Source organism: Schistocerca cancellata, chromosome 5, assembly GCF_023864275.1.
Source record: "Schistocerca cancellata isolate TAMUIC-IGC-003103 chromosome 5, iqSchCanc2.1, whole genome shotgun sequence".
Lineage (NCBI taxonomy): Eukaryota > Metazoa > Arthropoda > Insecta > Orthoptera > Acrididae > Schistocerca > Schistocerca cancellata.
Window position 1 is genome coordinate 503,552,248 of NC_064630.1, and position 26,657 is coordinate 503,578,904.

General features: G+C 39.0%; 1 protein-coding gene across 2 annotated transcripts in view; it reads right to left on the reverse strand.

Annotated features, from left to right (window-relative positions):
- LOC126188985 (F-actin-monooxygenase Mical) overlaps positions 1–26,657 on the reverse strand; it is a 550,752-nt gene that overhangs the window by 174,199 nt on the left and 349,896 nt on the right. For both annotated transcript variants that reach the window (XM_049930777.1, XM_049930776.1), the window contains exons 13-19: positions 25,078–25,200; positions 17,996–18,274; positions 17,316–17,555; positions 10,789–10,930; positions 3,444–3,577; positions 2,556–2,780; positions 619–778 (exon numbers count right to left, since the gene is read on the reverse strand). In XM_049930777.1, the coding sequence (XP_049786734.1) occupies positions 619–778; positions 2,556–2,780; positions 3,444–3,577; positions 10,789–10,930; positions 17,316–17,555; positions 17,996–18,274; positions 25,078–25,200 (1,303 nt within the window). The remainder of the gene's footprint in view (positions 1–618; positions 779–2,555; positions 2,781–3,443; positions 3,578–10,788; positions 10,931–17,315; positions 17,556–17,995; positions 18,275–25,077; positions 25,201–26,657) is intronic.

The window sequence follows — 26,657 nt, forward strand, 5'->3', positions numbered from 1 at the left end:
TGACTACTTCACAGCCTGTGCAATCTGAATCCTTTCCGCCAATACCAGCTTTCTGAACTGTGCATGTGGGAACTCTCCCTGCAATATATCCTATGTTCCCCTGGCCTCAACCTTTGTTAGTTATTGTCGTTACTAATCCAGCCCCTTCCCTGCTCCTATTCCAGCACTACACAGCCCTCTATTCCACCAATTCACCCACAGTCACTTCTCTCCTTTTCCACTACCCCCCCCCCCTCCCCTCTTTGTGTGTTGTCTATTTCCAATGAAGGCCTTCTTGGCCAAAAGCTCACTTTCTGACAGTCTTTTCATTGCACCTCTCTGCGACTCAGGATCTCCAAGGTGAATAGCAACTATACTTTTCATAATATTGTCAGAATATGCTTGGTCTCACAATTCAGACTGCATAATCACAAAGCCCAAAACCTTTCTTCAGCACAAACTCTGATGAGAAAAATACTGGTGAAGAAAAAATTAACCTAAAAGACCTTTGAGTTGTGCTCTCTTCATTACTTGAAGTGCAGTTAAATAAGTAGATTTACATAAATGTAATTACTGATGTATAAGTTCTAATAATCAACACACAGTTACAAAGTTACAAAAATAGCATTAAATAATTACCAAGCCTCAACGTTGTACCACAGTATTCACATCGGAAACAACCTCTATGGAAGAATCTTCCCTCAATGCTTAAACGTTCCATTAAGTAAACCCTCTTTTTACAGAAATGACACATCTCTGATCCACCTTGTGCAGGAAGGACGAGTGCTGCTTTAGAATTCTAAAAATTAAAAAAAACTGTGTTAACTGTGAAGTTCAACAATTATTAATATGTCTAACAATATTAGAAATAGAAAGTGAATATCTACACACCATCCAGAGAAACAGACAACACGAAAATGTCATTTAAAACCATTTTCAAAAAAATCTTTTTTCCATGTAGCAAATATCATTTCAATACTAGTTAGTACTGACTTTTCATAAGCTTCTGTGATTTCACACTACTTTCACTATGGTTCAAGAGTAAATAGAAATTATTAGCTTACTGATGTATGTAAGACAGGCTTGGGCAACCTTTTGACACCCACAGGCCTGTTCCGCATACTTTGTTAAGCTCATCACCTGATGCAACACCAACACTCCTAGTGCCTCAAGTCAAGACTACAGCATCCTTAGTGTTAACGTGTATGGTGTAACACACTGATACAAATGGAACCTCTTTTCCCGACACGTCACGTCAACAAATTGTGCCTTAACACATGCATTTTTGAAAGTGCATTCCTTTTATGTTAACTCCACATTCCAACATTTGCATTTATTTAGCTTTCATGAACATTGTTTCTTTACAATAGCTGTCTTAAAAAGTTTCGTCACAAAATTCTGCAATGCTCTGCTTCAAAAATTTCCACTATGGCCTGGATTAAAACCAATCACGTGCCAGATCTGGCCCATGGGTTGCTGGTTGCCCGCCCTTGGTAAAAAGACGTCACGTCTCTGAGGGATAAAATGTTTGCTAATATTGTAGATGGCCTCAAATGCATTTGTACATCTTTTTTTACACCATCTCACACCCTACAACAAATGTGGCAATGTCACCTCCTCCCCCCCCCCCCCCCCCCCCCACTGCCTTTTCAGAATGTGTTACTGTGAGCAACAATAAATGAAAAATTCTCAGTATTGTAGTGTGGCCACTGCACAGTTTGCAAAAGGGCAGTCATTGCTTTCCAGTATTATGGAAAGATGCCTCAAAGCAAATTAAATCTAATCAGTTGCTGGCAGTTAAGGCACACATGTAGAGCAGTTCAAAACTCAGCCACCTTCTAATATGATGTGCACTACTGAATTCATCAAGCAACAGCTTAGGGGCAAATCACTGCTGGGTGTTATTTCGATATCATGGAACACGCGTATCAATGCATTAAATTTCATCACAAGTATCCTACGAAAACTATAGTCCTTGATTGTGATACATCAAAAATGTGAATCTACACTTTTTTCTTGAAATGTATTTATCTTATTTTTTGAAGAGTACAAATTTGAGAAATAATCTGAGAATGAAAAGGATTTTGAAGTAGGGTCAGTGGCACAAGTTGAAGATGTGAGGTATGTTGCAGTGGTTCGACTGGTAGGAGCACATGCCTGCTATGCATAGTTGTACAGGTTCAAGTCTCAATCTAGCATACAGCTTCAACTTGTCACATTCCATAATGCCTGTCACATTTTGTTCAGAAATAATAAACACTAATGACATATTTGTGGCTAAAAATATTAAGTCCTCCTTAATATTTTTAGATGAGTGTAAGTCTTAAACATAAATTCCAACCAATTTTTTCAGCCAAAAAATGAAGTTTAGTCTGAAATTTCAGAAGGTAAGATTTTATTTTTATATTGTAACTAAATGAATTGTTTAGTTTTAATCATGTATATGCTAACTTATGCCCAAACAAAGTAATATCAAAGTAATGCCGATCACATCATATGAAAGGATACGACTGAAATTTACAACAGGCTTCATTCCATCACACTCACATTTATGTGAAACAATGAGGAGCACTTACCGATCTCTGTATAGAAGGCTTCTCTGCATCTTGTGTCTTAACAGCAAACTGCTCAGCCATGGCAGAAACCTTGTTACTTCCTCGGGGGCCAGCTTCTAATGCATTACCTTCTTTAAGCTTCTTCCCTATAAGCTTTAATGTAACATCAACATCTGAATATTTATCATTCTTTTCTTTTTCTCTGTCTACAGTTTTAGTCTCAAGCTTTGACTTCACTGCTTCAAACTGGAATGAGATATGTAAATGACAAAACAGAAATTGAAACAAATATCAGTTTTTCCAATTCCTTAATGAATGGTGGAAGGAATAAAGGTAATTACTCACTGAATAATTTAGGCATTGAGCTATCATAGGCAAATAAACAAGACTGAGATTATTGTTAACTCCTCTAGAGGTAACAGAGCCCCACATATAAACACACCCACCTGCACGGTTATACTGTACTGTACGGACTACATTGTGCTGGCACTGTACCTCAAACGAGGAGAAAAGTCACACAGTTGAGATGAGAAAAGAGTGGAGAGTGGGAAGAAGGATTGGGAAGGGTGATTGAAAGCTGGGACAGGCAGCATGAGCACATAGTAAGAATGGGGCACAGGAGAGCTTGTTCTGGCAACAAGCAGGTAGAGTTGTACACAGTGCACAGTGACATGAAGGAGTGGAATTTTCAGGAGAAAATAGAACACAGGAAAAAGAAGATTGGGAAGAGAAGAATGTGAATGCAGGGTGAGTGCAGTTAGGAACACAGGGCAAGGGTAGAATTGGATGAGGGTCAGGGGCTAGCAGAGACTGAGCCCAATTCCATTGTTACTCCTACTCCTTCTAATATTTATAGTCTACCAAATAATTTCCATTACCATATTAATTTTTTCATAAGAAGTGATTTACCTTGTCAACAAATTGATCGCGGCTCCATTTTGGAACTTTTTCAGGATTCTCTTGTCGCCCCCCTTTACCCATTTTATTTTCTTGGATTTTTTTCTCCAATTCCATAACATTCCAGTCACTTTTTTCAATCTTTCCTGTAATAATCAATCAAAATATCATGTAAGTGGAAATATTAGCAGAAGAACATTGAATTTCTTACATATTTATATTTACTTCTCAACTACAGCCTCATTCAAGAGCAGTAAGGTGTAATATATGGAAAATAGAAGTCATTTTGTGAAAAAACCTGTAGAACAGAATTCATGATGATGATGATGATGATGATGATGATGATGTCCCATACTCCAAGGAGCGTAGGGGACAATGCGAGAGAACCACACCGCTGTACTAGGCAAGGTCTTAGTGGAGGTGGTTTGTCATTGCCTTCCTCCGACCGTAATGGGGATGAATGATGATGATTATGAAGATGACACAACAACACCCAGTCATCTTGAGGCAGAGAAAATCCCTGACCCCGCCGGAAATCGAACCTGGGACCCCATGCGCAGGAAGCGAGAACGCTACCGCAAGACCACGAGCTACGGTCTACAGAATTCCTATGTCATTATTTGGAGGTCTGATGGAAAGGAAAATAATGTCAGAATGTGTTAATACAGGAACTGGCAGTATTTTCTCATGGGATTCATGTGGCCAGGAAATTTAACCAACACTATCAACTAATGACACTCCAAACTTTAAAAAAAAAAAATTAAATTGTAAGAAAAAGCTGCAAACTTAATAGAAATTTGAATATTGTGTGTTTGTCAATGACATTAAAGATGGTGCCGTCTATGTTGGTGTAATCATGGGTTGCCATAAGGCAGCGTATTTGTGAAAAGGAAATATAAAGTCTCTTGTTCTTAATTTTATTATTTTATTATACCTGCTAGTGGATACAATTGACAGTGGATCGAAGGCACTACAAACAGCATCTGCCAGGCACCACCAGAGGCATGATTTCATGGTCTAGTAAGCAAGGCTGATAGCAGCTGGGACATCAGCGAGCAGCTGCAAGCCATTCTTGCTTAGTACTATGCCGCCTGAAGTCTGCTCAATCTCACCTAGCTGCTATTCAGATGTGGACCCTGCTTTGGACACTGACTTTCTGGTTTAGGTTCTTGAAGTTTATACAGTGCTCTGCTCTTTGCAAACACATCTTTATTTCTATTATGCATCTGTACCACATGCAGCCTCTTTAGCTGTACATAAATCTATCACAAAGGTTAGTATCTCAAGTGCACTACAACTATTTATTAAAGATTTGTTTACTGGTGGCAAAAAAACTGATCAAATTTCATTATATATGGTACTGAAATAAACTCCTCAAGGGTAACAACGTATGTTAGTGCTCAATTTACACAATGTGAGAAGCAGCGATAGAAAGAGTTTTAACTGACCACTTCACATTAAAGTATCTATGAGCTTGTGTACTATCTTTAACTTTTTCTTGAACGCTAGATTTTGTAGATCTGAATCTGCTAAAGTCAGAAGACATCAGGCCCTAATGTCTTGTCTTTGGTCACTGCCAAACATAGTGATCAAAGAATGCTGTGAGCAGTAGCACTTAATAGCTTTTAGTGACAGCTGTATTTTTTGGAACTGGTACATAATTTGTAGCACTGTGTAGAACTACAGAACATTTCAACATTGTGCTTTCAACATTGATTACATGAAACAGTTAAGTATTGTTTGTCTCCTTTTGACACTTTTGTAAATGCTTGGTATGAAACACAGAGCATAGATATAGTGATCACATTGTGTGAGGAAGGCAGAACTTTTACCCTCTACAGCAATGCTAACCCTTTAGCAGTCTGTATATCAGGTATACTTCACTTCCTTCACTCACTACAATACCATTATTAGAGCACAAGTATAATTTTGCAGATAGTACTATGACTGTGTTATTCAGAAGAATATTGGAATTCCCTTCACCATATACCCTGTATGATTTTAGAAAAATTGCAGTCAAGTGGAGATAAAAACACACTTACTTGTGGATGGCAGCAGAGACAGATAGAAAACAATGGGAATCAAATATTCCCTACATTTTGAAACTAGTGGCTTCTATCTCAGTTACAAGATAGGGCAAGGTTGGAAGAAATAAGACACTTCAGTGACTAAGTAGGGAACTTGCTCAGAGCCACAAGTTGATTAATACACAGTAGTGTAGGACTTAACAATGCTATGCTAGTAACAGATTACCTACAAAGATGAAACATAAAAGTTGGGGTAAACTGGATGAAGGCAAGAGAAAAGGCTGATACAGACACGCATTTCCAAGGTCGTTTTCCTGGTGTGATGCCAGTGTAGAAACAGTCATATAAAAGATGGTTCAAATGGTTCAAATGGCTCTGAGCAATATGGGACTTAACAGCTGTGGTCATCAGTCCCCTAGAACTTAGAACTACTGAAACCTAACTAACCTAAGGACATCACACACATCCATGCCCGAGGCAGGATTCGAACCTGCGACCGTAGCAGTCGCGCCATATAAAAGATATGTGCTTGAAATTTTAAAAGAGTAAAAACACACCTGCAAAATAAATGATGGTATGATTAAATGAAAAAATTCTAAACAAACAGTGTTAAAGCTGGCAAATAATGAGATAAAGTATGGACATAAAGAGAAAAACACGTTTCCTTGCAGTCTTATTTGCTTTTCAGCAATTTTGATAGTATTGTTAATGATTCTCTCTTTTCTCTTATTTTCTGATTATTCTTTCAGTGTCCTATTTGTCCTTATGCAGAAATACTTCATCATATATCTTCTTTTTCTTACTGAAGTGTTATTTTCACCAGCCCAAGCAATTCCCATTTTTTCTGCAATCTCATCATGTTCCATAACCCAGTACCTTGATATACACATCCATTCTACAAACATACTTTCACTACAGCTAAACAATGGCCCCACAATTCCTCCAGTTTTACATAACTTTTGGTGTTGCTCCAAAATGCTTAAAATTGAAAGCCCCCATTTCTATCAATCATTCCTTAAATCCCATTCCAGACTAATCAGTCCTTAGCCCTTACCCACCTTGTCCCTGACCGGTATGTGCTAACCATAGTTATCAACAGCTGTAATGTCTCTCTTTATAATCCTCCACCTTTCACTCCTTGAATGTGCTAGTGCATTTAGTGTAGTTCTTGAAGCCAGAGAGAAACTTCAACAAAATGATTCACACTACCTAAAGTGATGATGTTCTCCTCCTGTCCACAACCATAATCCAAAACATCCCCTCCATCCTACTCATACAGCCTGTCCTCTTACTCTTTCCAAGAATTCTTCACTTCCACCATTGTCTCTCAGTCCTTCCCAAAAATATCACTGAAATGCCAAACCTTATCCAAACTGAGTCCTAAGCTATCTGTGACCTGGAGACAGGAAATTCTATCATCATTTTCCCTGTGGACCAATGTTCCATTACTGTAGCACTTGACCATGAGGAGTATGTGGCAGACGAGCACTATCAGCTCCCAGACACCTCAACATACAAAACTGTTCCTAATCACCAGACGCCTTCCATCCAGACTGATTTGCAGAAAATCCTGAAAACCCTAGGCCTGTCGCAAGGACTCAACTGCTTCCATACTGCCAAGGGTGCCCATACCCATGTGCAAGAGAGGGCCACGGCCCCCTGCTAACTTGTAAGGAATGGAAAAAATACAATGTATTCAGCTGTTTTTCTTTCAAGAAAATAACTTAAAAGTCAGTTTTACACAGGTTTTTAAGACAATAAGATCTGAAAATTTTTAATGGTTACTTGCAAGTCATCATTTGTTTTCCAAAATATTAAAAATACACCATACCCCAAGGTCTAGGCACCTCCTAGAAACTATTATATGGTTGCCCTTGTAAAGGGCTCCTCTACATCTACATCTACATCCATACTCCGCAAGCCACCTGACGGTGTGTGGCGGAGGGTACCTTGAGTACCTCTATCGGTTCTCCCTTCTATTCCAGTCTCGTATTGTTCGTGGAAAGAAGGATTGTCGGTATGCCTCTGTGTGGGCTCTAATCTCTCTGATTTTATCCTCATGATCTCTTCGCGAGATATACGTAGGAGGGAGCAATATACTGCTTGACTCTTCGGTGAAGGTATGTTCTCGAAACTTCAACAAAAGCCCGTACCGAGCTACTGAGCGTCTCTCCTGCAGAGTCTTCCACTGGAGTTTATCTATCATCTCCGTAACGCTTTCGCGATTACTAAATGATCCTGTAACGAAGCGTGCTGCTCTCCGTTGGATCTTCTCTATATCTTCTATCAACCCTATCTGGTACGGATCCCACACTGCTGAGCAGTATTCAAGCAGTGGGCGAACAAGCATACTGTAACCTACTTCCTTTGTTTTCGGATTGCATTTCCTTAGGATTCTTCCAATGAATCTCAGTCTGGCATCTGCTTTACCGACGATCAACATTATATGATCATTCCATTTTAAATCACTCCTAATGAGTACTCCCAGATAATTTATGGTATTAACTGCTTCCAGTTGCTGACCTGCTATTTTGTAGCTAAATGATAAAGGATCTATCTTTCTGTGTATTCGCAGCACATTACACTTGTCTACATTGAGATTCAATTGCCATTCCCTGCACCATGCATCAATTCGCTGCAGATCCTCCTGCATTTCAGTAGAATTTTCCATTGTTACAACCTCTCGATACACCACAGCATCATCTGCAAAAAGCCTCAGCGAACTTCTGATGTCATCCACCAGGTCATTTATGTATATTGTGAATAGCAACTGTCCTATGACACTCCCCTGCGGCACACCTGAAATCACTCTTACTTCGGAAGACTTCTCTCCATTGAGAATGACATGCTGCGTCCTGTTATCTAGGAACTCCTCAATCCAATCACACAATTGGTCTGATAGTCCATATGCTCTTACTTTGTTCATTAAACGACTGTGGGGAACTGTATCGAACGCCTTGCGGAAGTCAAGAAACACGGCATCTACCTGGGAACCCGTGTCTATGGCCCTCTGAGTCTCGTGGACGAATAGCGCGAGCTGGGTTTCACATGAACGTCTTTTCAAAACCCATGCTGATTCCTACAGAGTAGATTTCCAGTCTCCAGGAAAGTCATTATACTCGAACACAATACGTGTTCCAAAATTCTACAACTGATTGACGTTAGAGATATAGGTCTATAGTTCTGCACATCTGTTCGACGTCCCTTCTTGAAAACGGGGATGACCTGTGCCCTTTTCCAATCCTTTGGAACGCTACGCTCTTCTAGAGACCTACGGTACACCGCTGCAAGAAGGGGGGCAAGTTCCTTCGCGTACTCTGTGTAAAATTGAACTGGTATCCCATCAGGTCCAGAGGCCTTTCCTCTTTTCAGCGATTTTAATTGTTTCTCTATCCCTCTGTCGTCTATTTCGATATTTACCATTTTGTCATCTGTGCGACAATCTAGAGAAGGAACTACAGTGCAATCTTCCTCTGTGAAACAACTTTGGAAAAAGACATTTAGTATTTCGGCCTTTAGTCTGTCATCCTCTGTTTCAGTACCATTTTGGTCACAGAGTGTCTGGACATTTTGTTTTGATCCACCTACCGCTTTGACATAAGACCAAAATTTCTTAGGATTTTCTGCCAAGTCAGTACATAGAACTTTACTTTCGAATTCATTGAATGCCTCTCGCATAGCCATCCTCACACTACATTTCGCTTCGCGTAATTTTTGTTTGTCTGCAAGGCTTTGGCTATGTTTATGTTTGCTGTGAAGTTCCCTTTGCTTCCGCAGCAGTTTTCTAACTCGGTTGTTGTACCACGGTGGCTCTTTTCCATCTCTTACGATCTTGCTTGGCTCATACTCATCTAACGCATAATGTACGACGGTTTTGAACTTTGTCCACTGATCCTCAACTCTATCTGTACTTGAGACAAAACTTTTGTGTTGAGCCAACAGGTACTCTGAAATCTGCTTTTTGTCACTTTTTCTAAACAGAAAAATCTTCCTACCCTTTTTAATATTCCTATTTACGGCTGAAATCATCGATGCCGTAACCACTTTATGATCGCTGATACCCTGTTCTGCGTTAACTATTTCAAATAGTTCGGGTCTGTTTGTCACCAGTCCTGATAAATGCAACCCACTTTCTACCTAATTCCCAAAATACACAAAAATAACCATCCTGGCCTTCACACAGTAGCTGGCTCCAAAGTCCGCCATCAAATATATCTCCGCCCTGACTGACCAGAACCTTCAGCCTTTCAAACAGAGCTCCCCATCCTACTGTATATAAAACATACCAGTGACTTCCTGGAAGTCCCACATCCATTCCCAGGCTGCTTCTTATGGTACCCTCCTTTTTACTATGTATGTGACCTTAATTTACACAAATATCCCATACACACATGGTCTCTCAGCCCTAAACACTACCTTTCGCAACAGTCTTCTGAAAGTTTCTCACACAAGCCAACTTTATTCCTACCTATAACTACTTTACTATGGAGGGTAGACGTACAAACAAATCAGGGGGACTGCAATGGGAATCATAGTGGTCACATCCTATGACTACCTTTTCATGGTCTATACAGAAGAGGCAATCACCAAGGCACAGAAGCTGTGTCCCCTGGTGTGGTACAGATTTAGTAATGGTATTTTTACAGTCTGGATTCATGGAGAAGTAGAACTCTTACATTTCTGCATCAGCTTAACTCCTTTTCCTAACTCATATTCACATGGTCCTTTTCCAAATCCAAACCCACCTTCTTTGATGTTGACCCTTGCCTAACTTCCAAAGCCTCCCTTGACATTGACATTGACATCCACCTAACTGAAGCCCACATTCAAACCTCAATCTATATAAACGATAAGCAAAAATGTCTAAACTTTGACAGCTGCCACCCCTTCCACAGCAAAAACTTACTTCTCTACAGCCTAGATGTCTGCAGTAAATCCAACTCCTCCATCACTGAATCCCTCAACACCTACACCAATAGCTCCTCCAAAACTCCTCCAAGGCTTTCCTCTCTTGCAACTAACCCTCAGATCTTATTTTAAAAAACTGTTTCTTGGCAGAATCGGGTCTATATTCTGGTACGATTGGTTTTTATCAGACGGTTATCACAAAATTGTAAGAATGTAAATACTATTGTATTGGGAAACAAATTTAAGAAAATAACAAATAAAGCAAAGATGTGATAATAATGTCACCTTTCATAAAATTACCAATTACATTCCATCCATAACACCCATTATCATAATACTGATGACCATAAAAACACAGAAAAAGTATAAAAATTAGAGACACATAAAAAAAGAGGTAATACTTACTAACAAATACTACTAACCTATAGCACGAAGCAGATCTTTTGGCTTCTTCTCTGTGTGAGTTGTTCCTCTTAGTTTCTCTTCCAGAGTCTTTATCCTGCCTGACATATCTTCACCTGCTCCTCCTCGCTTTATGTCATTCAGAAACCTCGCATCACGGTCCTTTTATAGTAGATAAAAAGAAAAACATAAATGTAGGTTCAGTTACTGAAATCTAATGTCATAAAGAGGCTTTGGCTCACAGTTTCAAATTATGTGAAACTAAAAGTTATAATTAGCCAGTGGGACTGTTAAGGACTATCATAAAATGCAAAACTGAAGTTAATAAAAAATATATGTTTTAAATGTTATATAGCAAGAAACATTCACCATGACACCCAAGTGCCCCATGGGCGGCTGCAGAAAATTTTCCGGCTGGAGGGAGGGTGGGGGGAGGGAGCAGGGGTAGCGAGACTAAAATTTTTGACATAAATATTTAGTCCGTTCAGAGATATGTTATGCCTTAAGAACTAAATTTTACAGGTGACAAAAAAAATTTATCACATCCCAAATAGTTGTAACTAAATTGGAATCCATTGGACACCAGTGGTGCACAGTGAATGTTGAATATTCAGATGTAAAGAAGGACAGCAGTCACTTGCTGATTCTGTAATTTATCGAAAATCTAGATTTCAACTACAACACATTCAACACCAGTATATTACTGGACCTAGGTATAACCATTTCAGAGCACAACCACATGAATATTAATGCTAGTATTTGCATAGCAGAAACAAAATAATGATGACTATGTTATAGTCTAAATCTAGATATGTAATGAATTAGATTCTGTGACTGAGTGTTGCCCTTAACATCCCAAAGAACTGATGATGCCTACATCCCATATACATACAAGGTGTCCCAGCAGGAATGGTCAATATTCAGGAACATGACAGGAATGATAATTCAAAGCATGGGCTCTCAAATGCATGCCTTGTGAGCTATGAGCACTTGATAATCTTTGCTACTATGAAACACACCTCTTCTATTGAACAAGTGCTCATAGCTCTCAAGGTATGCATTTTTAAAGCTCATGATTACTAATCTTCATGATTACTAATCTTTTTTGCTTCAAATGATCATTCCTGTCACATCCCTGAATACTGACCATTCCTCCTGGCACAGCCACTGTGGTACAGGATGCACAGTGTACTAACATATCTGAATGGCTTTCATATTGCATCAGGGACCGACACTTGAGAAAAACAGCTACCACTACTCATCTCTCCAACATGAATTTCACTACTATTATCACCACAAACACTGTGAGATGTATATTTCAAAGGCAGTAACATGTTCCTCGATTCCAATCCTTTTCCGAAGGCACATCATCTTCATTTTTGCCTCTCTCACTGGTGTTTGTTAAACAAGGTATTTGAATTTTCATTTTGGCTCCAGAAATAAGTGAACTAATATGGCACTCTTCTTTGAAGAGTCTCCCTTTCTTTCGTTTTTCTAATTCGGTAAAGGTCAAAGAGGGGCAACAAAAAGTTCTGGGTTGGATGACAGTCTCTTAAATACCCTTCATAATGTGAGTTATGTTTTTTGTAAATTCTCCAAGTAAATTTCAGCCTGGCTCCTCCTCTTTATATCTACATCTACAAAGATACTCCACAAGCCAACGTACGGTGCATGGCGGAGGGTACGCTGCACCACTACTTGTCATTTCCCCTCCTGTTCCACTTGCAAACAGAGCAAGGGAAAATCGGGACCCTGTATGCCTCCGTGTGAGCCCTAATTTCTTGTACCTTATATTCGTGTTCCTTATGCACGATGTATGTTGGCAGCAGTACAGTCGTTCAGCTGTCAGCTTCAAATGCCAGTTCTCTAAATTTTCTCAATAGCGTTTTCTGAAAAGAACATCGTTTCCCTCGAGTGGTTCCCATTTGAGTTTCTGAAGCATCTCATTAACACTTACGTGTTGTTCAAACCTACTGGTAACAAATCTAGCAGTCCACCTCTGAACTGCCTTGATGTCTTCCTTCAATCCGACCTGGTATGGATCGCAAACAATCGAGCAGTACCCAAGAATAAGTCACACCAGCGTCCTATATGTAGTCACCTTTACTGGTGAACTTCTCTTTCCTAAAATTCTTGCAATAAACTGAAGTCAACCATTTGCCTTCTGTACCAAAGTTTTCACAGGCTTGTTCCACCTCCTATAGCTTTGCAGTGCTATGCTCAGATATTTAAATGACTTGACTGTGTCAAGCAGCACGCTAGTAACACCGTATCCGAACACTACAGGTTTGTTCTTCCTACTCATCTGCATTAACTTATTCAGAGTTAGCTGCCATTCATCACACCAACTGGAAATTTTGCCTAAGTCATCTTGTACCTTCCTACAGTCACTCGACTTCGACACCTTACTGTACACATGGCATCATCAGCAAACAACCACAGACTGCTGCCCACCCTGTCTGCCAAATCATTTATATCTATAAAGAACAACAATGGTCCTATCACACTTCCCTGGGGCACTCCTGATGATACCTTGTCTCTGATTAACATTTACTCTTGACGACAACATACTGGGTTCTATTATTTACAATGTCTTTGAACCACTCACATATCTGTGAACTTTTTCCATGCTTGTACCTTCATTAAGAGCCTGCAATGTGGCACCATGTCAAATGCTTTCCAGGTATCTAGCTATATGGATTCTGCCTGTTGCCCTTCATCTATGGTTCTCAGTATATCAAGAGAGAAAAGGGCAATCTGAATTTCGCACAAGTGATGTCGAAAACATTTATAATTTAATTACTTCATAAGTGCCTCCATGCACTGCAAATGCAAATACATTTAACTTCTGTGTCTCATTCTACGGATTTATTGGTGATGATTTAGTAAAGGAGGAATTTTGATTAGATTTCTTACATTGGGTGTCAATTTCCAGTGTCTGTACCATGTACTTATCTTGCAAGTTTATATGTATGTTTGAACAATTTACCATTTATACCATCTCTTTAACAACAGCATCATCCAACATTTTTGAGGTACACCTAATGCTGATTTTTTGGCTGTTTCTCCTACTTAGGACGTGTACTACTGATTAGTAAGTCACCTAAATCAGCATCCATATTCTGTAATCACTGTGAAGTGTATGGTAGGATACTTCTCATTGTGACAATTATTAGGGTTGCTTCTTGTTCCATTCATATAGGGAGCATAGGAAGATTTATTTCTTAAATAACTCTGAGCATGCACTAATTAGCCTAACCTTGTCTTCACTATCCCTACAGGAATTATAGACAGAATTTTCTCCTGTTGTAAAAGAAATCTCTTTGTTGGATGTTAATAATTTAAGTTCTTAAAGAGAACTTGTGATCATTGTAGTATAACAGATTTAGAAATTAAAATAGGGCCAGCAAAACAAGTGTAAAGTGATTTGTTTGCTGTTTTGTAAAGCACTGCACCCTCCGCCATAATGCAGCTTCACTGTGAATGCTTTTCATGAGCATGGGATAAATTTGTTGCTGTCCGTAAGCAGCTGGAAATACTTTTGACTGCTGTCACATGACTGGAAGCTATTATGAGAGGGTTTTTTGGGAGTGCTACAGAGACACATGTACCAGAATACTAGTGGCATCCTAAGTACTAACCTGCCCTGTGGATAATGTCTTCTCTGTAAGAAGTAAAGGATGTATCACCACTTATCCACTCGATTGTGGATGATAGGTCTTGGGCCCCTTTTTAGAGAAGACGAGGAACAAGGAAGACCCACAATATTACACTTACTGATAAATCAACAAGTTCGTGGTGATATTTTCAATTGAAGCTGAGCAAATGAGATATTTTTCACCTGTTGGAAAATACCAAAGGGTAGGGTCAATTAATAAATGGCAGTTCATATGTGCTAAAGTGTTATCCCTTAAGCAGGTGACAGCAAAGGATGGGAAGGGTCACCTTGTGCACATCTTTTGTGTGTGTGTGTGTGTGTGTGTGTGTGTGTGTGTGTGTGTGTGTGTGTGTGTGTGTAGAGGCTCTTCTAGTAGCCATTGAGGGAACAGGATGCAACCTATTGCAGGTTGTGGCTCATGTTGAAATAAATTATGCCTCTCATCTATGGGCTCAGATCATTCTGCAACTGCCAGAGAACGTTGAGAATGAGAAGACCAACTGTACTTGCAGAATTTCAACAAAGCTCACAATCTGCAGCATTGTCCACAGAACTGATGATGTTCCCCTGGTTTTGAGTTGAGTGGAAGGCTTGAACGAGATAATTCAGAAGTTCTGTGAAAAGCTAAGCTATGACTTCCTGGATCTGTGACATAGGTTTGAGAATTTTGGGGCCTCCCTAAATGGGTCAGGGTGCTATTCATAACAGAGCTGCTCTTCAGGTGACTGACTTTGTAGGTTGTATACGGTTTTTTTTTTTTTTTTATATTAAAAAAAGGTGAATTTTATTGCATTAGCAGCTGTATGACTACCTGAAGTACTAGTGTAAGGCCAAAAGTAGTACACCATCCTCCCCCCCCCCCCCCCCACCTATCAGATGAAACTATTAAACCTCTAGTGACCAGCTACTGAAGCATTAAAAAAAAAAAAAAAAAAAAAAAAAAGAGTCTGAAGTGATCCTAAAAATCAATAGAGCTCACCTAATATGAGGACAGAGAGTTGGTTTAAACCTGAAATTGATAACAGTGAGATTTTTGTGCTTAATCAAATTCTAGATTTTTTTATCTATCCAAATAAATAAGTTTCCCATCCGTCTATAATATAAATCTCTACAGAGTCCCCTCTATGTCCTTTTTTGACAACTTTAATAGCACCTAGAAAAACATTATAAAAATCTCCTACTGCAGTGGCTTGCAAAGAACTGGCAGGCATAATTCTTTGCGCAACAGAAGTGTCCATACAGTGAGCACTGACAACACTAGGCTCCAACTGGTGTGCTGCTGGTGACAGTAATACAGCTTGCTTGCTGTCAAATGTCATCTCCTTTAAGTTAGACTATAAGGTAGAGGGTGCACTAAAATACACGGAGTCTGATATCGAACTGTATTTTCTCAACCATGTCTTCTTGTTGTAAATGTCCTGCAACTGATGTGAGATACTACAATATTTCTATGTAAACTACTGATGCTTTTTAAGTCCTCTTCACTGTGCTGATGTGAGGGGGTCTCTGTAGTACTCTATCTCTTTGTCTGTAACACTATCCTTCCACAGAATCTATGCTTCAGTCTGTTTTCATAAGTAAACCAACTGTCCATAAAGTCATGTGCTTCAAGAGAATAAATGTCAGTCTAAAATTCCTAAACTTAATATAATCTTCAAAAAGAATCTGTCGTTTAGTATGTTAACCATATCATAACTTGTGTTACGTATGTCTGCGGTAAGAGAAAAAATATTCAAATTCAGTCCCTGTTTACATCTTTCAGATACAGAGATTTTTTTTTATTGTAACATAAATGCAGTTAGCCATTTACATTTTTATAAATCAATGACAAACTAATTCAGCAACACATTACAGATGACACTAATAATGAATGATATTAAGATTTAATTATGTGACATTGTCTCTACTAACTTATTCGAAATACGTGGAATATAAAGAACCATGCATACATGACAGTAGTTCAACGTCATTTTCTTTCAGATATCATTTAACTGACTGCAGTTTAAACACAAAACAAGAACGTTGCAATTTTTTCACAACATTAAAGCTTGAGGTTAAAGCTTGTTAGATCAAGTACAGAAAAGGAAAAGATGTGGCACCACAGCAGTCAGCAGACTCGACATTTTGTTTGTTTGTTTGTTTGTGTGTGTGTGTGTGTGTGTGTGTGTGTGTGTGTGTGTGTGTGTGTAATATCGTGTTATCAAGGAGAGAAGTCAAGATTCAATATATTTGATAGGAAGCTAATTATACAAAATGGAGTAATGAGGACTCGTGCTGATCACATTCTCAGCACAGCCACAGTTTTAAAATAAAGTAAGGTACCAAAAATATTTTCCTGGAACACACTTATTAATAGGACTCATGGTAATATTGATATCAAACTAATACATCACAAAAATAGTCATGTAGGTAATTCCAATACTGAATTTATAATAACAAACAAAGGCATAACAGATAATTAGCAGAGCAGAGCTAAGTCATATCTGTGCAGCTTGTAAAGTATTACACTTATAAATTACATATTCTTAACAGAATACATATCACATATGACAGGGGAGAAAAATGTAAAACACCAGTACAAGAGGAAAAGTAGCTTCCAGCTTGTGCTTCAGTGACAAAATTATAACCAAATTAATGACCAAGGAAGTATCTGAAGTATGGTCAAATATTACGTTAATCACATTGCAGTAAGGCTCAGACACACAAAGCCTGTCTACTCAATAACAAACAACAAACATTTTCTGGCAGCTAATGAGAATGGTTTAATGTATCATTGGGAAACAAGTTGTGCTCCTGACAAAAAAATGTTAATAATGTTAATTAACTCAACAACATCTGCTGAAACATTCCTGAACACAACACCATGCACATACGTATGAAGTTTCTTACAGGGTAATATAGTTTTCTCTCCAAATCTTTCACACGTTCTTCAAAACTTGGAGCTGTCTGACGATAAAGAAATATTGAATAATCTTCAAATGGCTGTGAATTTTCATATCTAGCATTTGTCTGAAGCATTTGCATGCTTTTATAGAACTGTAACGTAGTCAACTTTCGAAGGTATTTTCTTCTTCGTTCTCTCTCCAGTCTATTTTGGCGAATTTCTTCCAAACGTTTCTCACGTTCTTCCTAAGCATTGTAACACATTTAGCTTCAAATACGCATAAGTGGTTTGGCAAAAATAAGTGATTGGGCAACACAAGGACATTTTTCAAGTACAATAATGAAATGACAAGATATAAAGTAAAACATTATAAATGTGTTAATGATAAATCCATATTACAAGAACAGAGAATTTTGAGAATAAGACTAAAGTAACAATTGGACTCATGTTTTTTTCAGACATTTGTTGTATAATACCAAGAATTTAGGACTCGCATACAAATAAAGAATCACAACAATTACGAGATGCATAAGGAACAATGAGTGCAGTGAACGCCTAGTGAACAACGAGTGTACACATGGGCATGACCTGTACAGAATGAATGCATTTGTGAACAGTAGTAATGGTTGAGTCATCTGATAGCACAGTGTTTCTGAGAAGGACACTAAAACACAATTTAACTTACATCTCCAGTTTGTCTTTCTTTCTCCAGGCTCCTTCGCTTGCTACGTGACTTTCTTGAAGTTTCAGTCTTTCTTTCACTACCAATTCCATATGGAGTACCGGCTCCAGTAAGCAAATCTCTGTCTGAGGAAAATCGCTTCCTACTTACAGCACTACGATTGTGATGCTGGGTATTGCTTATACGTCCAATGAGATTCACTTTTTGTGCTGATGTCAACTGCTGCAAGTGGCGGAATTTAATAGCTCTAGGTGCTGCAGGGATGTCTTCAGGTTCTACTTCCTGTAAATGAATGATGTCAACATTAAAAAAAAAGGGTATACCACTCCAATATCAGAAGCTACGACCTAAACCAAAGTTACTGTTACCTAAATAACAGAGGACACTGGTAATTACTCATATTTTCTTTGTTAGTACAAAATATGGGTAGACCCAACTGAGGCATTGTCTTCAAACCAAAGCAATATTACAAGATGAACAACTCAAGATTTTGTAATTCTGTTTTTTTTGTAGGCAAGTGCAGTTCTACATCTTTCTTTACATTAACCTAAATATCTGCATATAAACAGTAAATGATTTAAGGAGTAACAACTAACTGAAAATCACAAGTATTATGTTGTAAATAAGACAGGAACAATACTGAAAACTCTGCTAGCTTCCAGATAAATTCCCTTCTGAGCGACAGCGCACACGGGACGCACACGCCCACACACACACACACACACACACACACACACACACACACACATAAATGCACGCTGTAATCACTGTAATGTACTGAGTAGGTCACAGCCTAATCCTTTAATGTACAACCCTTTATCATTCATAACCATCCTGCAAATGTAATTAGACTACAAAACATTGTGTAGAATGTTAAATTACTGTTATTTTTTACAAAACTGCTTTTGCAGAACATTCTGGAAGAAAACTTGATAATTTGAAATTAACTAATAATTATATACGATCTATTCAAATGCTTGTAATGACTTGCTCAAATTTGTCCAGAGATCAGTGACAATGTAAAAATAAAAAAAATATGTAATTAAAATGTAAATTAGAATAATTCTGGCATGATAGTTTGTGAAACTTCTTTTACTCATTTTTGTATCAAGATTGTATCTCTACCAAAATTGTGTTTATATAAAATACATCATTACTTTTTGTAAAACTAAATATTGCAACTGGATACTTGCAGAATTGAAACTTGTAGTTACATGTCTAGTTTCACAGCCAGTTCAATAATACTTTGAAAATCTTTAATTGGTATATGTTATTTATAGCCCAGTGTTGGCACCTGCATATTTGGTCCCAATTGGAGCTATGTTACAATTAGTGTGTGCTAGTCAATGCCAGTTGTTAGTAAGTTGATTCTTGTCTGTATCTGTGCTGCCTTTAAATGTGCTCATCTCCTTTCAAAAATAAAAATAATACATCTTGACAGTATTTTTGGTCTATTGTTGCAACTACAAAGATGTGTGATTTTTTCACCAGACATGTTTTGCTTTATTGAGGTAAAGCATCATCAGTGGTAGTGATTTTTCAGCTGATTTCTTGCTTACATTGGGAAATGAGGTCTGCTAGCACATCGACATTTTTCTGTTTTTGACACTGATAATGTTCGTCTAATTTTTAGACGTTCTGCAGCGCTATGCATTTCTCATACCACACTTTTATGCACACCACTGTATTTGACGAAAATTATCAGTATCGAAAACAGAAAACATCGATGTGCTAACAGACTGCATTTCCCAATGTAAGCAAGAAAGCAGCCAAAAATCACCATCGCTGATGATCCTTTACCTCAATAAATCAAAATGCATCTGGTGGAAAAAAAATCACGCATTTTTGTAGTTGCAACGACAGACCAAAAATACCCCAAGAACTGTAAAACATCTGCGGACACTATGGCCACACAAATGAAGAAAATAAATTATAAACATTAAGAATGTGTGCAAAAAATTATCTGGTTATTACTATACACTTTAAGTATTCCCCAGATAATATTTCCAAGTTCATTTCATTGTACGTTTCCATCCAATGTTATTGCCTCGTCATCAATAGTGGAAAAACCATTGTCGTCGCCGTCTTCCCATAATGTGTCATTCTCTGTTACATCCTGCAAATTTGTGTTAACACATTCTTTAAAGAGTTTTTCCACCAGTGGTAGCAGAATGGAGTCCCATGTACATTTCACCCACTCACAAATCTGCGACAATTCTAGTCAATTTATTTTTTCCACTTGGCATGAACTCGCAGTTTTCATCTGCCATCCATCTGTATATTGCTGTTTAAGTGGAGCTTTGAATGTCTGATTTACACACTTATGTAGTGGTTGCAGGATGGATGTTAGACCTCCATGAATAATGACCAACCCAGTTTTCCCCTTTTTGTAACACGTCTTGCACTTCCTGAGTTGTATGTCTGCAGAAGCTGTGCAGGACCAGCATATTATATAAATTCAGTAATGCACCACAACAACATTGCCTACATGCATCATCCAGTCAACCACAAGGTCACTGTCCATCCACCCTTTTGAATTCACTCCCACTGATATGCCACTGACTGACATTTTCGGAATAGTTATACTTTTAAGTATCACATAAGCTGGCAGCTTTTGTCCATCACCAGTTACACACAACATGACTATACAGCATTGCATCTCATTGCCACAAGTTCGTATCATGATCTGGACTACCCTTTCGTGATCACAGTGTTGTCAGTGACATCTCAAAATAGACTGGCATTTGATCTGCATTACCAATTTGTCACAATATATAGGAATGTTCATGATTCAATTTCATCATGTAACGATGAAAAATCACACTTTTTTCTTGTGATCACCTGACAGCCATTGAGAAAACTTAGTTTTCCTCCAGAAGCCTAACCCATTTCAACTGAAAAATCTTGATTGCCACCCCAGCTAGCTTTGAAACACCTAGAGCTGGCACATTTCACTAGTCACCATGCATCCATATTGTCACTTCTCATCTACATAATTGCACAGCTTTTTTTTGAGGTCCAGATGCTTCACTTTTTGGACTTGAAAAGACCAGCAATTACCGTTCATGTCTGCAGCTGTGTTTTGTTTTTTCACCAGTTGCAAATACAATCTGCACTCATATTGTACTTTCTTCTCACTGCACGGTTTACAATGTTCTATGCTTTATTGATTGTTTTAAGTTTTTCTTTAGAAGTGTACAAATGACAAGAAGAACTTTTAGCCATAATCAACAAATTAACATTAGTTAATATTTCAGTTCTAATGTGCTAATGATGTATCACAGACTGAGGCCGCACCAATGCTATAGTAAAATGGGATCTATTGCTGCACGCGGAGAACTATCAGTCATATTACAATTAACCCATGTACCCCAGTCTTTTGTCCTTAAATTTGGGAAATATGTGTGCAAATTATTCACATCTATATGGTATTAGTTACGAGGACCATCATGATTCATTCCCTTTTGTTTTTCACTCATTAGTGAACAAACAAAAAAAGTATTGCTACATCATATTACGTCTATCTTTCTATTGTCCTAAGAATTTTTATGCATGACCTACACTAATCAACACAAAATTATTTTAGCACATTCCTGAAATAACAGCTCCCAAATTTCATCATAATTTTCCATACAGAAAATATTATAATTTAAAATTAATGGCCAATTGTGTCACATCATTGTACTGTACTTGTACTAGTCAAATTGATATCTTTGTGGGGAGTCTAGAATTATTTCACTGCTTCCCAACATCAACATCACAAGTTTGCAAGTATTAGCTGTACTGAAATAGCACCAAGAACAACTGTATAAGGTTTCTAGGCATGGGCTAATTATGTCAACTACACTCAATTAGTTTAGAACCAATGAAGTGAAATTGTCACTTTCTCAATCTAGAACTTGTGTCATACAGTTATTCCACTTCCTTTCTTTCTGATGCTTACATCTAACTTACTGATTATTGAGGTTACATGTAGGGGTATACCATTGGATACACTGGTCAGCCAGAACATTATGATCACCAACCTGCTATCAATATAAACACATACAGGTGATTGCAGTGTCATCTGGTGAGAAATGACTGCTAATCAGACACAAGCACAGTGCATGTAGCATTATGTAGTGTGCTGTCCGTGTGTAGAATGGAGACGGCACATGATCTATCAGAGTTTGATGGTGGGCAGATTGTGATGACCCAGAGGCTCAGCATGAGCATTTTGGAATCTATGCAACTTGGTGGGTGTTCAAGGAGTGCTGTGGCGAACATCTTCAACATGTGATGAAACTGAGGTGAGACCACGTCCTGACATCATGGGGTTGGGAGACCACCCCTCATCACAGATGTCTGACATCACAGGCTGGGCAGACTGGTAAAACAGGTCAGGCAGCAAATTGGCAGAACTAACATCAGACTTTAATTCTGGGCAGAGTAAAAGGGTGTTTGAACATGCACTGCACCGCACACTCCTAACAGGGGGCCTCTGTAGCCAACGACGCATGCAGGTGCCAATATTAACAGCATGACATCAGCAATTAGGACTGAAATGGGCACTTGACCATTGGCACTGGACATTGGAGCAGTGGCAGGGTGTTGCATGGTCTGATAAAGCCCAGTACCTTCTTCATCAGGGCGATGGGAGGGCACAAATCTGTTTTCTTCCTTCTTGACACATATATGGCGGGATGAAGGCAAGCTGGTAGCGGCCAGATTATGCTCTTGAGAACATTCACGTGAACATCCATAGGTCCAGAGAAGCTTGTGCAAGGCACCTTGATCGCCAAGGAGTACACCGATTGCAGACCACATACACTCCTTTTTTATGATGATCATATTTCCCAATGGCAGTGCACCACGTCACAAGGCAGGAGTGTGATGGAGTGGCTCGAGGAACACATTGGTGAGTTCCAATTGATGTGCTGGCCTCCCAACTTACCAAATCTGAACCTGACGGAATACATCTGGAGCGCCTCAGGGAAGTGAGGAAGGTCCGCTGTTGTTTCCTATCTACATAAATGATCTTTTGGATAGGGTGGATAGCAATGTGCAGCTGTTTGCTGATGATGCTGTGGTGTATGGGAAGGTATCGTCGTTGAGTGACTGTAGGAGGATACAAGATGACTTGGACAGGATTTGTGATTGGTATAAAGAATGGCAGCTAACTCTAAATATAGATAAATGTAAATTAATGCACATGAATAGAAAAACGAATCCCGTAATGTTTGAATACTCTATTAGTAGTGTAGCGCTTGACACAGTCACGTCGATTAAATATGTGGGCGTAACATTGCAGAGCGATATGAAGTGGGACAAGCATGTAATGGCAGTTGTGGGGAAGGCGGATAGTCGTCTTCGGTTCATTGGTAGAATTTTGGGAAGATGTGGTTCATCTGTAAAGGATACTGCTTATAAAACACTAATATGACCTATTCTTGAGTACAGTTCGACTGTTTGGGATCCCTATCAGGTCAGATTGAGGGAGAACATAGAAGCAATTCACAGGCAGGCTGCTAGATTTGTTAATGGTAGGTTTGATCATCACGCGAGTGTTACGAAAATACTTCAGGAACTCGGGTGTGAGTCTCTGGAGGAAAGGAGGCATTCTTTTCGTGAATCGCTACTGGGAAATTTAGAGAACCAGCATTTGAGTCTGACTGCAGTACAATTTTACTGCCGCCAACTTATATTTCGTGTAAAGACCACAAAGATAAGATAAGAGAGATTAGGGCTCGTACAGAGGCATATAGGCAGTCATTTTTCCCTCGTTCTGTTTGGGAGTGGAACAGGGAGAGAAGATGCTAGTTGTGGTACGAGGTACCCCCTCCACCATGCACCATATGGTGGATTGCGGAGAATGTATGTAAATGTAGATGTAGATGTAAAAATTTGGCAGCAGAGTTCATCACCCTCTCCCTGGAATTTACGGGAATTAGGTGATTTGTGTGAGCAGATGTGGTGCCAATTCCCCCCGGTGACCTACCAAGGCCTCTCTGCTTCCATTCCATGATGCATTGCCACTGCTATCTGTGCCAAAGTTAGACATACTGGCTATTGAGAAGGTGGTCATAATGTTCTGGTTGATCAGAGTAACTGAAACCTGACGATTTTCTATGATTGTTTATGATGCTTAATTTCGTTCAGAATCACCTCATACTCACTACACAAATAATTTTCTCATTATGCTGCATGAACTGAAACATATCACTTGCTATATTTAAAACTGAGCTTAAACAATTGCTCCATACCCCCACACAATGTTTGTCATATATGTGAGCAAATATTAATTTTATGCTGGTATCAGCTGTTAATTGTGCGTTTAGTGACTGCTGTACCTTCAAGTTTACAGAAAACAGGTAATTTTTTGTACCACTGTCAAATTTGTCAACATTTAACTGATTACTCAGCAATTATGATGCTTTAGGGGCAAATAACTGACAAACCAAAAAACAACTCAACTTACAATTAATTTTATGAGCAGAAGTGGCCTTACAAAATTATGCTAACATACACAATGATGGAACACATTGCATGGTGAGAACGCTGGAACTCTAATAGCATGCCAACCACAATTTCTCAAATAGCTAACCCATTGAAAATGAATATTTTGTTTTTTGTGGTTCCTACCACATCACATGGATTAAAATCTATGACTTTTCATAGAGTACTGTGAGTTCTGTGAGACCGAAAGTATAGCCACAGACTGCTGCTATCAACTGACCATTAACCCATACAATGCTCTTTCTTTTCCACATCCACATCTTCACTAAAACTGTGTCCCAAGCTGTACTCCAGTGTAGACCACTGCTTTGCTTACCAAGATAATGCATTCATACATTCCATAAGAATACATTTTACTTATTAGTCATTCAAATGGTACCAAATTAAATTCACTACAAAATTAAGAATAACAATTCCCAGCTTTTTAAGTAACCATACAGGTTTTACATTAAATACGTTTTACGAATGCATGCTGGGTACCACAGACAAAAGTCATTGTGTTCAAATTTATTTGGAGCAAACAGTTTGGAGAGAGTTGCTACTTCTTCCTCATTTAGATTTTTTCTGTTTTTTAATTTTATGTTACTCACCAATTTAGGGTGTTTTATGTGAGGTATTTCACCTCTAAATGTGTCATAAATTTGAGACAAATATGACAGCATAGTTAGCTTATCTGGAATATCACACTGTTCCATTTCTTTACCAGTCATTACCTTTAAAAAAGAAACAAAGGCAAAAATTAATTCTAAATAGCATAATATACATCACAAAGACTGAAGACTTAGGTTTACCATTGATTACAAGGACTATAAAAAGCTGAGCACAAGCTCTAGCTGGACAAGGATGAAGGAGAAATTAGCTGTGGTCTCTTCGAAGGAACCATCCCAGCATTCATCTTATGTGATTTAAAGAAATCAAGGAAAATTTAACTCACGACAGCTCGATGGGGATATGAACCTAGGCCCTCAAGGATGGTATTTGAGCACTTTAACAGATCTTCTTGCTGTAAGATAAAGGTTAATGATTTCTGTCTTTATCTTATTTATAATTAGTACTGTACTTATTTAAAACAGAGCTTTTCTTTTCACTACGATTAATCCCCCCCCCCCCCCCCCCCCCCGTCCATTTCTAGTACTATGCTAACACAAAGAGAGGAAGATGCACTGTGATTCCCTATAGCTCTCAGAGTGAAACCACATTGGCTTCATTAACAAGTGACAAACCTGTAAAGCACATGGATCACTAATAATGTATGGAAAGTTCTGGTTGAAAATTACAAATTATTTAGGAATGAAGGAGATGACTCATCGAAAGGCAGAAGCACTGCTTTGTCGACAGGCACACAAGCAGAAGGTCCTGGGCTTGATATATATACACAAATATCAGGCTTTCGCAACCCACGGTTGTTTCATCAGGAAAGAGGGAAGGAGAGGGAAAGACGAAAGGATGTGGATTTTAAGGGAGAGGGTAAGGAGTCATTCCAATCCCGGGAGTGGAAAGACTTACCTTGGGGGGAAAAAGGGACAGGTATATACTCGCACACACACACATATCCATCCGCACATAACAGACATATATGTCTGCTTGTGGCTGTTATGTGCGGATGGATGTGTGTGTGTGTGTGTGTGTGTGTGTGTGTGTGTGCGCGCGCGCGCGTGTATACCTGTCTCCCCCCCCCCCCCCCTCCAAGATAAGTCTTTCTGCTCCCAGGATTGGAATGACTCCTTACCCTCACCCTTAAAACCCACATCCTTTCGTCTTTCCCTCTCCTTCCCTCTTTCCTGATGAAGCAACCGTGGGTTGCGAAGGCTTGAAATTTGTGTGTGTGTTTGTGTTTGTTATTGTTTCTATCAATGTACCAACGCTTTCGGGCATCTTTGTCTTCTGCAGGGGTAATTCCCTGTGGCTGTGGACGATTGGGGGTGGGAGTGGCATAGGGATGGACTAGGATGTTGTGAACATTGGGATAGGATGTTGTGAACATTGGGTGGGTGGCGCAACACCACTTTGGGAGGGGGTTGGAAGTAGTTTGGGTAGGATGTCCCTCACTCCAGGGTATGATGATACAGTAGATAATCAAAGCTCTGAGGAAGGATATGGTTCAGTTGTTCCAGTCTGGCATGGTATTGGGTGACAAGGGTGGCACTTCTTTGTGGTTGGTTCTTGGGAT